We start from the raw sequence: 13,088 nt of genomic DNA on the forward strand, positions 1-13,088 counted from the left end.
AACACAACACACACACACACACACACACACACACACACACACACACACACACTTCTTTCTACACCGAAAAGGCAATATCCGTAATATCTGATTCAGTATTTGTAAATTGTCATGGAGATTTGAAGACACAAGAGTAAACATATCCTTAAATAACTTCCAAATGTCACAAGTATTTTTTGTTGTTCTAATAACGTCTATCTGTTTTGTAAATAAAGCTCCATGTCTTCACTGTAATTGTGACTTCTGCACTATTATGGCTTTTTAATGCTTGGCATTGTGTTTCAATCTGCTATTGTCCACGGACCGATGTAATAAATGCCATTCATTCATTCAAAGCATCAGGGGTGGACCTTGGTATTATGGTGTCAGGTGAGGCCAAATGTTGATGACCCCCCCCATACACACCTCCAATAAGGATGGTAATGGGCTTTGGGAAGGAGACACAAGGCTCTGGCAGAGTCCTACAGCCCTCCTACCTCCTTCCCAAAGCTGGGAAAACACTAACTAGGCTTTGAGAAGGAGGCAGGGGACCTCTAGGACTCAGACACAGCCTCACACCTCCTTCCCAAAGCCCAGTGCCTCACCTGCCCAGCTTTGGGAAGGAAGGAAGTGGGAAGGAACTCCCTTCACCCCTGCACCCGGGGGGGGGGATCGTGTTGCCCTAAATCCACCTCTAGGCATTGGGGTGTTTACTGCTAGGAGAGGACTTGTCCTAAAAGGACTCTTGTCCTTTGAAGAATGAACACAGGTGAGCTTACCTGTTATGCGTTGCTCTTTGTTTAGGTCTATTTGCAACCACTGATACTCATCATTGGTAAAAGCTGCCCAAGAGTGTCCAGGCCTTTTCAACCTGGCTCTTTCTGGCCTCCAGGTGCTGGGCTGCCCCACTTGCTCAGGCCATTCTAGAAATGACGATGCATTAATCTGCGAATCAGCAATGACTCCAGACTCCATTCCCAGTGTCCCGTAGCAACCTAAACATACAAAGCGTCCAAGAGATGGTGCAACTTTTATAACACAATAAATACTTAAACCCTTCCCAAGGCCTAAAGACAGAACAGGGCCTAGATCACAATGAACCTTGTACCATTTAAACAACATATATTGAAATGCAAGTAAGTTGATTATCTCTCATCAAAATGCCTATCTCTGCAGACAATCATTCCAACAAGAGGTTTTTATCACTACTTTAAGGAAAACCTGGACTTTAGCAACATTCAAAAAAAAGTAGCACAATTTTGGATCTTCCCTCCGGCCACACCTAAAACACTTTGCTCTGGGATGTTTGGTTGAAACCTCTCTTTTGGTGTTTAGTTCTATGGCAGAAACCTTTCAGTTTTGCCATGCATTTGTTCTAACGTAGAGATAAACCTCTACTTGATGCTTGTATAGATATATTTATATTCATAAAATTTGTGACCTACTTTTCATTATAAAATAATCTCAAAACAGGGTACAGCAGGTAACACACAACAAATTTAAACAAGAATACGGTAAAAACAGGTGAGCGCAAAAACACAAGAGTTAAAATAGCTGTTTACAAAGTGCAACAATATTGATTCAGCCCAAAGCCTGGGTGAGAGAGTGGGTCTTCTTCAGTTGGTATTAGAAAGACTTGATGCCAAATATATCTGAGTGGGGAGGGAGTACCACAGTTTTTATCTGAAGCACCACTGCTTTTATAGTATCATTTTTTTAAATGGTTGGTTTTAATTGTTAGCAGCCCTAAGTGGTAAGCACCGGAAGGGCACGATACAAACATTTATCTAATAATAAGCATATTTGATTCTGAAATAGAATGAAAAACTTCATAGATCACTTCAAGGCAGGGGGTGCAGGAGAGTGGGAACGATTAACTCCTTCAATAACTGAGAAGGAAGGCGAGATAGTTCAAGACCAAAGTTGGAAGATCTCCATTTAGCCACGAGTTTATGTTGGTAAGGGATGAAAGAGATACCAGGCTAGATAAGAGTATAGATGCCATTAAACACAAAGGGGCAATATAGAGAAGAAAGGCTTACCACTAGTTTTGAAAGTGAAGAGACCTGAAGACAGTGCTCCTCTGTGTAAAAAACAAACCAAAGACACCACAAAACTACATCTTTAGTTCCAACAAAATGTAACATTTCCCCTTAATTTCTCTCTCTCTCTCTGTGTTCTATTACAACATCGTTCAAGGGCGAGGTGTTTATGTATTAAAGCAGTAAACTCACTACTCTTGGCACACTATTCTAATATTTATGGGATAAAAGCTGCGCAAAAAGTTGATCTAAAAGACTTCACCCTGGGAAAGACCCATAGCTCAGTGATAGAGCATCTGCCTTGTATCCCCGTCAAACCATCAGTTCATATCCGCATTTTCCAAAAGCCAAATCGCACAATGTGACATCCAGAGTGGCATTTGGAACAGTGGATAAAATGGTCTATCTATATTTCTCGAAAATCTTTATGGAGTGTGTGAAGGCTTTTTAAATACTGCCCATCTCATATTTTAAGAGTTAAAGAAAAAGAATGACAACAAAAGTTGGCTATGAACAAGCTGCAGTCATAATAATCAGCAAGAAAGAGAAGGAATTTCACGAACAAACAATGTTATGGAAAATTGCTTTAAAAAGAGATATTTTCACAACTTTGCAAGAGCAATGTTTCATTACTTATAGGCCAAACTATCTAATAACACTACAGGAGCACTGCAGCATAATAATTTAACTGATATCCTTGCCTGAACTTAGCCTTCATATTTCAGAACTAAGTGTTTACCTGCAATGATGTTTTAACAATACAGAGAAGTAGCAAATGAAAGGCAAACATATCGACTTACGCTTTTGAAGTGACATTGTTAGCCAGAGAACTTTCATAGTATGGAATGCCTTTGCTGATTACGACATTGATCTGACCTCCTAGGACGTTGGACACCACTCCTGCATGCACCCCAGCCATGCAAATGGAGGATGACTTAGGAGAGAAGATAGATTACTTACTATCTGGTAGCACTTCAACAGTTTTCAGTAGGTTAAAGAAGCTACTGCTAACTATCTGGTACGTATTAAACTTTCCTTTTGCAAAATTCTAAGCACGCAAAAAATACACAGCTCTCCCACTCAATCCAGATATAATTCTGTACCAGAACAGAAATGGCTAACTTGTAGCATTCCGGATGTTGCTGGACTAAAACTCCAGCCATCCCTGAGGACTGATCATTCCAGCTGAGGCATTTGGAGGGCCAAAGTTAGCTAGCCTTGGTTAAGAGACATTGTCACTGAAAACCTGTCTACAGTAATGTGCCTTGAGTGCTTAATATATTACAGTGGTACCTCGGGTTAAGAATTTAATTCATTTTGGAGGTCCCTTCTTAACCTGAAACTGTTCTTAACCTGAGGTACCACTTTAGCTAATGGGGCCTCCCGCTGCCGCCGCCACGCGATTTCTGTTCTCATCCTGAAGTAAAGTTCTTAACCTGAGGTACTATTTCTGGGTTAGCGGCGTCTGTAACCTGAAGTGTTTGTAACCCGAGTTACCACTGTACATGGGTAGGCAAACTAAGGCCCAGGGGCCGGATCCAGCCCAATCGCCTTCTAAATCCGCCCCGCGGACGGTCTGGGAATCAGCGTGTTTTTACATGAGTAGGATGTGTGCTTTTATTTCAAATGCATCTCTGGGTTATTTGTGGGGCACAGGAATTCGTTCATTCCTCCCCCCAAAAAAATATAGCCCAGCCCCCCCACAAGGTCTGAGGGACAGTGGACCGGCCCCCTGCTGAAAAAGTTTGCTGACCCCTGACATATTACAAAGCCATAAGCTGAAAACCACAGTTGAATACCCAATTAAAAGTACAAACAACCATTCTGAAGTTTACTTACATCTCTGTAGCCGTGAGGAACAGTCCCAAAAACATCAGTAAAAGGAAGCACACATCCAGCTGGGCAATATTTACTGTAAGAAACAGGAATATAAAAGTAAGATCTGCAAAATGCCTTCGATTACAAAACTGGAATTTTTAATAGCCTGTGTGGTGAACTTCCTTCCTTATGAACTGGCATGTCAAACATACCACTACTTCACAAAAGCATGCCAAAATACTTAATATCTGCCAGAGTCAGAAAAATCACATGCCCAAGAGAAGACTTTCATAGCAAAAATTGAGTATGTATGTAGCTAAAAGTGTTGTGGGGTTTATATTATAAGTAGACTTAAGGAAGAATCTGGCTCTATAAAAATTGGGTAATGCATTCTTATTCTATTTTTTTTATATACTAAACACATAAAATCTGCACAAATCCTTGTGGGTGTGCATGTACACTTAAATGCCTCTATAGTGCCTTATTGTGAATTGGCTTAGTGCACCTTATGCTTAAATCCTGGAACTCTAAATAAATCCCATTACTTCAGTGGAATTTACAAAGTAATTACATCCAGGTCTGCACAGCATGTGAAAACTGCCAAGCTGCAAAATTTAATCAGGAAAGTTAACTGAGCAAGTTTAGGGATCCATCTACACAAGTCTAGTGATTTAAGGATGTTGTGGGGGAAGGAGACGGGGATATTGCTACACCATGCATAATACTGTACTACTGAAGATGCCGTGCCTTGTTAGATTACTGGCATGAGAGATTACAAACATTTTTAGGTATAAGAAATAAAGACTTACTCAACTGTATGTAAGCACAAATTATATGGGGGGGGGAATACATATTAATTTCTAGGTTGACACACTTCAGACCTTGAAAACCGATCATTATGAGACCTAATGCAATCTACCACATTTTAAGGGTTAGTCCATGTACTAATACTCCAAAATAATGGATCACAAGCACTGAAAACATATGCCATAATTTCTATGGTGATTAGGAGTCCGCCTTCTTAATGGACAGCCTGGTATTTCAATAAATAATACTGTCTGGGCCAGTGTCTGCTTTTCTGTAGGTCTGGTTCCAGACGTACAAAGAAGACAGGTGGTGACCTATTTTTATTTAAATTTTTAAAATTAAGTCCTACTGCATGTATTGGAGCTTCAAATGGGCCCTGCAGATGACAGTACATTGGGCCTAAGTGCACCCTTCCTGGGTGTGGAATGTCCATCCTCTGTGAGTTCAGACCAATATGGGCTGTGTCAATTCTAACCTGGGCTCAGGGCATTTGTTCTGGAGACAACCCAGGTACTTGGGGTTATGATTGCAGGGAGAGGGCGTCCCTGACAGAAGTAGCTAGGTGATGTATAGAACACTCTAATCCTTCAATTGCTGCCTTCTCCCAAGACCTTTAGATTAATTAAGTAAAATGAACTGGTGGAACTGACATGGAGAAGGATCAGGGTAGGAAATTAATTGGGGTTAAATTCATTGAATATTGGATTGATCTGGAGGTGTGTTATAGATCAAGAATTATTATCAATATCATCAAAGTATTAAAAAGAGACCAATTCTTACCTGAACTCTGGCTCAGAAAACTGACTTGCAGTGTCTAAACACGTTATTAAATCTAGAAATAAAAACATAGTAAAGAGATTATTTTTCAAAAAGCAGGATGTCTGTAATTAAGGGATGAAAAGTTTGAAGACAGTAAAATTGATCTCCCTAATCAACTCTGCAATTCAATGTAGTATGAGGCACTTGCTTCAGTCTGATAATACATCAACATGAAATAGTTTTTTAGCAGCATAGTAGAGAATTGCACATTTATAATTAGCTAGAGACCTAATAAGATCTATCGGATTATGAAAGTATTCATTTTAAAGGCTCGGGGGAAATCCTGGAGCGAATGTGGCAAACATTAAATTAATCGAGTGAAACGAAAGCAGGCTTAAATAGTTTGAAAGAATATACTACCCTTCAGCAGAGATTCCAGGGTAGCTCACAAAAAGTCAGATATGTTTAAAAAAGCCTGAGAGAATAAGAATAGCCCCACTGATACCTCCAAGCATTGCTGGAGGATCTTTATGAGGGAGGAGGGAAATACACAAATGGCGCACCACTGCAGTTCATATTATAATCATTACCCACATCTATCCCATACTGAAACCAGCCCAAACAAAGCAACAAATGGGAGGGAGCACTGTAGTCTCACAGATCAATCCTATGCATCTTTACTTGAAGTAAGTCCCATTGAACACAATGGAACATACTCACATACAAGCGATAGATGGGATTGCAGAAATGGAAGAGAATGGGTAGGTCACTAGGCAAAAACTGATGTAGCTGCAATGCAATAGTTGCTATCTGTTAGGAACCCTAGGGACTTTGTCCACTTTCAAAAAACCCCAGCTCTTTTGTATTTTGCATTGTTTTAAGGTTTTTTATATTCCATTGTGTCTGTATGCATTACAGTATACTGCCTTGATGTTTTATGAGTGGGCCATTTATAAACTTTATTCGAATCCCATATTGTTCTGCACCATATAAACCAAGTTATTATGCATCTTACTCTGTCTAGACGTGGTTTTGTAACCATCCATGCTTAATTCACTTTGAATAATTTATCAGTAATTGGGTAACAGAAAAGTAAGAATGAATTACATGCGGTCAGAAAGCACACTTAGTTGTATGGAGTGCTTACACAGCGCTAGGTAAGAAACATATAAATACCTGTTTTGTCAGTGGTTGAATAGGATGCAAGAAACCCATGTCCATAGAAGTGTATGCCACTCATGAATTGTACTGTAACTTCATTACCCTTTGATTCATTTAAATTCTCCATCTGTAAGCCTAAACCACAGTATTTTCCTGCAAGGGGCAGGAGGAAGACAGTTAATAAGCATTTATCGATTTAGTATGGATTTGCACATTCAGAACGTCTTTGACAGCTCAACAAATTTGTGAATCTATTTCTTACCATCCCCACAGTTTCAAGGCATTAAGAAATCCTGAATCTAGAGTTTGTTTGAGGCCAAACCCATCTCCTAAATCTCCAAAACCACAAATTATCAGGGTGGAATCTGATGCTGAAGGAAATGAATTCTACTTGTACAGTAGGACTTCTTCCTTTCCACCTTCTATGTGCCTTTCTCAAGAGGTTCCCTGGCCCTTTAGAGCAGATGTTCTTCTCATCTTGCAAAGGGGAGGAAGGTGAAATCCTGCTTCACAAGCAAGTCTGTTCTGCTTGTGCACACACAGCACTGGCTACAACCTCCAATTCTGAGAGGAAACCAGGACACAATTATTAAGGAATACTGAAGGAATGGTGCAGAGCAATTTTAGTACACTTCACCATCTCTACAAATGCTACCAAGTATCCAAATAATTACTATCCAGTTTCTTTGTCAAATACATGTACACCAATAGTTTTACATTTTTTCCTATGCATTGTTACTCAGAAGGAATACCCACTGAGTTCAGTGAGACTTATTCCCTGTTAAGCATTAATAGGACTGTAGTGTTAAAACTATCTGTGAAAGAGAAAGGGGTTGGCACGGATTGTGGAGCTGTTCTGAAGAACCAGTCACTCTGGAGTTTCCTTTTTTAAAAAAGTTCCCAGCATCAACAGAGTTGGCTTCAATACTTCATTCAAATGCTGACGCTCTTACACCACAACATATGCTACATCTACCTTTGCTTAAATATTTTAATCCTCCGCCAGCCCATTATCTGCAGTCAACTTACTTCCGCTGACTCTTATTTCTAATATGCAAAACTTACACTGGAAGTTCAAGGGGAGGGGGGAATGGCTGCCCGTTTTAACCTTACCATTATTTTTTTCCAAAAAGCTCTCTCTCAGCAGAGCAACACACACACACTGCTCAATCTCTTATGCAGCCACACTAGCTGGGAACAGCTGAGAGGTAAAGGGAACACAAGTAGATAATTTATTTGGGCCAGTGAACTCAACTTGTAAAAGTGTTTAAGCCCTAATCAGGACTGGACGTTCCTTGCCATTTAAGGACCTCATGTTTTCTTCTCTTTTTTACGAGTGAGCTTGGCTTACAGCAAGTCTAAGTTTTCATGCAATATCTAAGTAGAAGAGTCACCAAGCTTGATAAAAGCCTTCACGTTACAGATGTCGTGCAACCACATTCAATCTTCTGTCTAAAAATACACCATCAGAAGAAGTATCTAGGTCATGGGTTTAGAAGGAAGAAAAACAGTGCAACAGATTTTTTTTATACATAAAAAAAAATCAACCCAGAAAATGTCAGCTCTGTTGGTATCAATGACATTTTAAGTCTTTATTCCACTCTCCCCTCCCTTTTTTGGGCAGCATACAAAGACGTTCCCAGCACAGACTAAAGGTTTATTAAACGTTTCACAGTCAGAGATACAAAAGTAATAAAAACCACAGGATATTACTGCCACTTCATATATGTCAGATTTACCATCATATTGACAAATTTACAAGAGAAAGAATACGTTTTAAAATCTTAGAAAAATTCAGCTCTGGGAGTGACTTCCTTTGCCCTGCATATAATGTCTGCGCTTCTCAATCCCCATCACCATCTTTCTCTCCCAAAAGCCAGGTAACTTTATCACCACTTATACACAGCTGCATTTTGGTGCAGAACAAAATAATGCCAGATACGATTAAAAATGAGACATTTCTCTATTCAGTGCACATTTAAATTTAGAAGACCAGGATCTTTCGACCAAAAAAGAAGTTGGAAAACAAATGTTTGCCCTTGTAAGATTCCTTCAAGCTCCTGTTTGAAAGTTCTAGCTATAACCGTGAGGGCACCATAGCTCATTTGTAGAGTATGTGGTTCAATCCCTGGTATTTTTAGATAGGGATTGGAAAGATTCCCATCTGAAACTGTGAAGAGCTGCTGCCAATCAGTGGTGATGATTTAGTACTTGATGGAACAATGAGCTGACTCAGTATAAGGCAACTTCCTGTTTCCTATGTTCCCTTATCCTCTGATCATTTGAATGCCTTAACCCCAAGAAATTAATGATGAGCATATCTCCCCTGAAAGGCCACTCCACACACTTCTCTTTTAGTTGTACACGAAAACATCTTACACATACATCTAAAAATGTAAAGTGTAGGTGTTAAACTTATGTTTGGAGACACACTGTCATAATGCTTGTGTTTGCAAGCTCAAGTCTGCCACGTTCATGCTTTACAGAAGGGCTGGCAAACCTAGTGTTGTCCAAATATTATTGGACTCGATCAGCCCCACCAAGCAAGATATGAATTGTATTCCAGCAACATCTGGAGGGCCCAACTATCCAGGGACACCTGTGACTGGTCACAGCTCCCTCTTGAGAGCTCACCTCTGCAGGTTTTCCTCCATAATGTTAAATGTCTGATTTAAACAAACCCAGAGTAAGAAAATGTCCAATACTGATTATGACTCATAAAAAAGCATTAGAATCAAATTAAATTTCTTCTCTCAAGTTTTGGGAAGAATGGATCGTGCAAATAATTCAGACATGTTTTTACTAAATAACAAAGAAACCATAAAGGAGTTTTTTTCCCCTGTTTCGAACAACATAACAAGAAGTAGTTCTTACCTATTTCTGTCCTTGTGGGTCCAATTCCATTATAAACTCTCACGTAATTAAAATGGCAAGAATCTGAATCGTCAATATCGAAATCCCCAAATTTGAGCTGCACTCTCTGCTCAGGCTTTACTCGAATCTCCCATTCACACACAGTGCTGTTGGGATAGGCGTGCGGGTAGTTAATAGATGTAAAAGTCCCACTTTCAGGACCTAAAACGGTATGTCCACATCCATCACCTACAAAAACAAAGATTGACCGGTAGTGTGGCTTTCTCATCCATATGCTACTTTTAAATAAAGAATGGGATTCGAACCCACATCTCAGTACCGGTGTTAAAGCTGCAACTCTGTGCAAATTCACCCAGGAGTAAGCCCCACTGAACACAGTAGCTTTCCATGCAAGAGCAGACATACATAGAATTGTGCTGCATAGTAGCATTTCAGAGTTCAATGCCTTATTTCTGCACTGGCTCTAGGCTTCTTATTTTTCATGTATAAATTCTACACAAGGGAATATAGATTAGTAAACAGATATGCAAGTATTCTAGCATTACCCTCAGGAGGACAAGTATTCTTCTTCTTTTAAAAAAGGCAATTCAGAAGTCCAAGTTTAAATAATATATATATTCTTTCTCTCCCTTTAATATAAACTTCTGCATGCAATTAATAAATACTCAGGTAACTTCACAGCTGCTGTGGCAATGAGGGGGCTCTGTCAGTATCTTAAGGGCTCTAAGACTCACCACAATGAATCTGGTACTGCATATGTGGGTCTGCAAAAATGCCCTCTGCCAGCTGTATGGTGGGATTTCTAGTCCATGAAACGGTTAGTAGGTCAGTTAAACTACAAGTGGGTGAGAAACCATGCTGAATCCCATTGAACAGGACAAAGAAACCATTTGAAGGCCTATCCCTATAGCGGAGATGGCAGCGACACCCAGTGAAACCTTCCTGATCCAGAGTTGGGTTAATAATGGTCACTCAAGAAGATCAACTACCAGTAATCAGTTGGCTAGACATATCATCTTTTAAATAGGCCCATCCTGCCTTTATTTGTTTGTTTAAATGTTTCATAAACTGCTTAGTGTTTAAGTTGGGACAGTAACCAAACGAGGTGACTCAGAGGCAATCCAGTTGCTGTGTTTCCCTGAGTCGCTTTCAGACTCTTTTACTCTTGAATGTCAACAAAATTAATGTGGAAATTTAAACAACCACATATCAGACAACTGACTGGTTGGGGCCTGCAGAGGGAGGCAGGGTGGGTTGTGGGAGAGATTATAAAAGGCATCCTTACGAAACAAGAAGTTGTCACGTTCCTTTTAGTCCTCCGCTAAAAAAATGCAATGAACGTCGGTGACCCTTTTATATTGCCTCGACTCAGCAAAGCTGAGGGAATGTCTTTCCGCATACAACATTTTTTATATGGAGTACACTGCTTGGGGTTCCTCTTCTTTAGAGTTTAGATTGGCAGTGACCCAGGCAGGATTTTGTAGCCATGACCCTTGGATTTTCCCCCCGCATCCAGATTCTTTTTGGGAGGTGGGGTGGGGGCAGGTGCTAAGCTGTTCTTTCTCTTTTGCTTCAAGAGGTAACTGAAAACATTTAATCTGTGTAATGGTCTATTTAGTGGGGTTTTGTTGCTATCTGAGCATATTTTGCAGCTGACTTTCTTTAACCAGCACATAGTGCTATACCATTTCCCCTGAAACCAACCTGTTTCAAGCAGGACCTGGCAAGGGGAATGCTTCAGAATGGCTACCAAACACCTCTGTTATGAGTTGGAAAGACTGGGTGGAAAAGTGCTTACATTACCCTGTGGGACATGCTCAGGAACACTGCCTGCCAAAAAGATGGGGTTCCTTTGGTTTTAACCTCCATACATTTGGGCTTCTGCATGTGGGGCTGAAGAAACACAGTGGAAAACTTACAGTTCCATATTCAATTAGTATCTATACTCTATCCTCCTATTCCCAAATACTATTCACTTCACATAGTAAAAGATACGGCATATACTGTAATTGTCAAAAGGAAGTTCTCTGCAGTTCAAACTGCTTGCTGAGAAGATGTTTATGTCATGTAATACATATGAATCAGCAAGTGTTGAATCTGCCATCCTTAAAGAACCCTGTGTCAATTTTGTGGCAATGGAAATGTTAAACTCTCATGACTAAATAATCTATCAAGTATCAGAGCATAATATACTATTGACAGTATTCTCACAAGAAAGCTAGCCAGTGCTTTAACGTTCTTGGAAAAAGCCAAATGCTTGTATTGATTGATTTATTCTGAGATGGCTTCACTGCATAGTTTTTTTGTTCATGCTGGCAGGGAGCAGCACAGGCAGAAGAAAAGAAACATGATTTGTTACGAATTATTTCATTAAAAGGGTCTGCATTCCTAGTAACTTATGCATTTCATGCCAATATAGTTTGATCTAAGAAGTTAACGTTTTGATGCCAGAGAGCTCACTAGATAGAAAAAGATTACTTGTCTGTAATTAGCCTTTGACTAATGACTGCTCACTTAATCACACAACATAACCTTAAAGTGATGCTAGCAAAGAATAAAAAACAAGTTTCACATATGACCCTATAAGGCAGTGCTGGACATATGCTTCCACATCAATCCTAAATCTCTAAATGCCAACCAACCTATTGTAGTAAAAACCAATTTGGCTGGCTTTATAAGAGGATCGGACAAATTCACAGAGGATGAGATTAATAGTGCCTACTAGCCGTGATGGCGTGTTTTACATCCATTGACAGAGGCAATATGTCTGTGTATTCCAGAAGCTGCAACTCACAAGCCTGTTCCAATCAAGCCCTGTTTGCAGGCTTCCCACAGCCATCTACCATATTTTTCGACCTATAGGATGCACTTTCCCCCCTCCCAAAATGAAGGGGAAATGTGTGTGCGTCCTATGGGGCGAATGCAGGCTTTCGCTGAAGCCTGGAGAGTGAGAGGGGTCGGTGTGCACCGACCCCTCTCGCTCCCCAGGCTTCAGGAAGCTATCCGCAAGCCTTGGGAGCCCGCGGGAGTTCCTGCCGGGCTCCCTAGGCTTGCGGATAGCAGCCTGCATCGCAAAGCCTGGGGCGCGCTGAACAGCACGCTGCGGGCTTCGGGCAGAATACGCAAGCCTGGGGAGACCGGTGGGAGTTCCGCGCCTGGGGGGGGGAATAATTATTTATTTATTTATTCCCCCCAAAACTAGGTGTGCCCTATGGGGCGGTGCGCCCTATAGGGCGAAAAATATGGTAATTGGCCCCTATGAGAACAGAACGCTGGACCTGGTGAGTTACACTCTTGATTCATAGTTACAGAAAAGAAACCTCACTGTCTTTAGGAGATACATTCAGCCACAGAGATGGCGAGCTCTTAACTAGCAAGCTTCCAGCAAGATGCAAAATACTCTCCCACAAATTATTCAAGATTTGCTAATATCATGAAAAATTTCTGTTATTTATTGGCCGGTTTTAAACTGCAGAGTACCACAGTTCTCATGCACACTCACTTGTGATTTTTTCCACATAGCAATGCAAACACAAATTCTTTAAGTTCCCATTGAGGATACCTTGCTGACTGAGAGTGAACTGAGTTGCACTGTGACTCAAAGTTGAAATCCCCTTTGTGCTCATTACCAAATAAGGAAAAGGTGCT

At 40.5% G+C, this 13,088-nt stretch overlaps 1 protein-coding gene across 4 annotated transcripts in view; it reads right to left on the reverse strand.

Moving 5' to 3' along the window:
- Positions 1–13,088, reverse strand: part of DCBLD2 (discoidin, CUB and LCCL domain containing 2) — a 33,742-nt gene that overhangs the window by 13,463 nt on the left and 7,191 nt on the right. For 3 of the 4 annotated variants that reach the window (XR_014009409.1, XM_081198985.1, XM_081198983.1), the window contains exons 2-8: positions 9,441–9,668; positions 6,582–6,719; positions 5,427–5,478; positions 3,861–3,933; positions 2,822–2,955; positions 2,022–2,062; positions 759–974 (exon numbers count right to left, since the gene is read on the reverse strand). Coding sequence is in view for 3 of the 4 variants with exons in the window: in XM_081198985.1 (XP_081055111.1) it covers positions 759–974; positions 2,022–2,062; positions 2,822–2,955; positions 3,861–3,933; positions 5,427–5,478; positions 6,582–6,719; positions 9,441–9,668 (882 nt within the window). In the remaining variant the exon portion in view is untranslated. Of the gene's footprint in view, positions 1–758; positions 975–2,021; positions 2,063–2,821; positions 2,956–3,860; positions 3,934–5,426; positions 5,479–6,581; positions 6,720–9,440; positions 9,669–10,174; positions 10,212–13,088 lie in introns of those variants that run through there. The other variant, XM_081198984.1, reaches the window with a different exon arrangement.

This window comes from Podarcis bocagei (genome assembly GCF_964188305.1).
Source record: "Podarcis bocagei genome assembly, chromosome: 6".
NCBI classification, from domain to species: domain Eukaryota; kingdom Metazoa; phylum Chordata; class Lepidosauria; order Squamata; family Lacertidae; genus Podarcis; species Podarcis bocagei.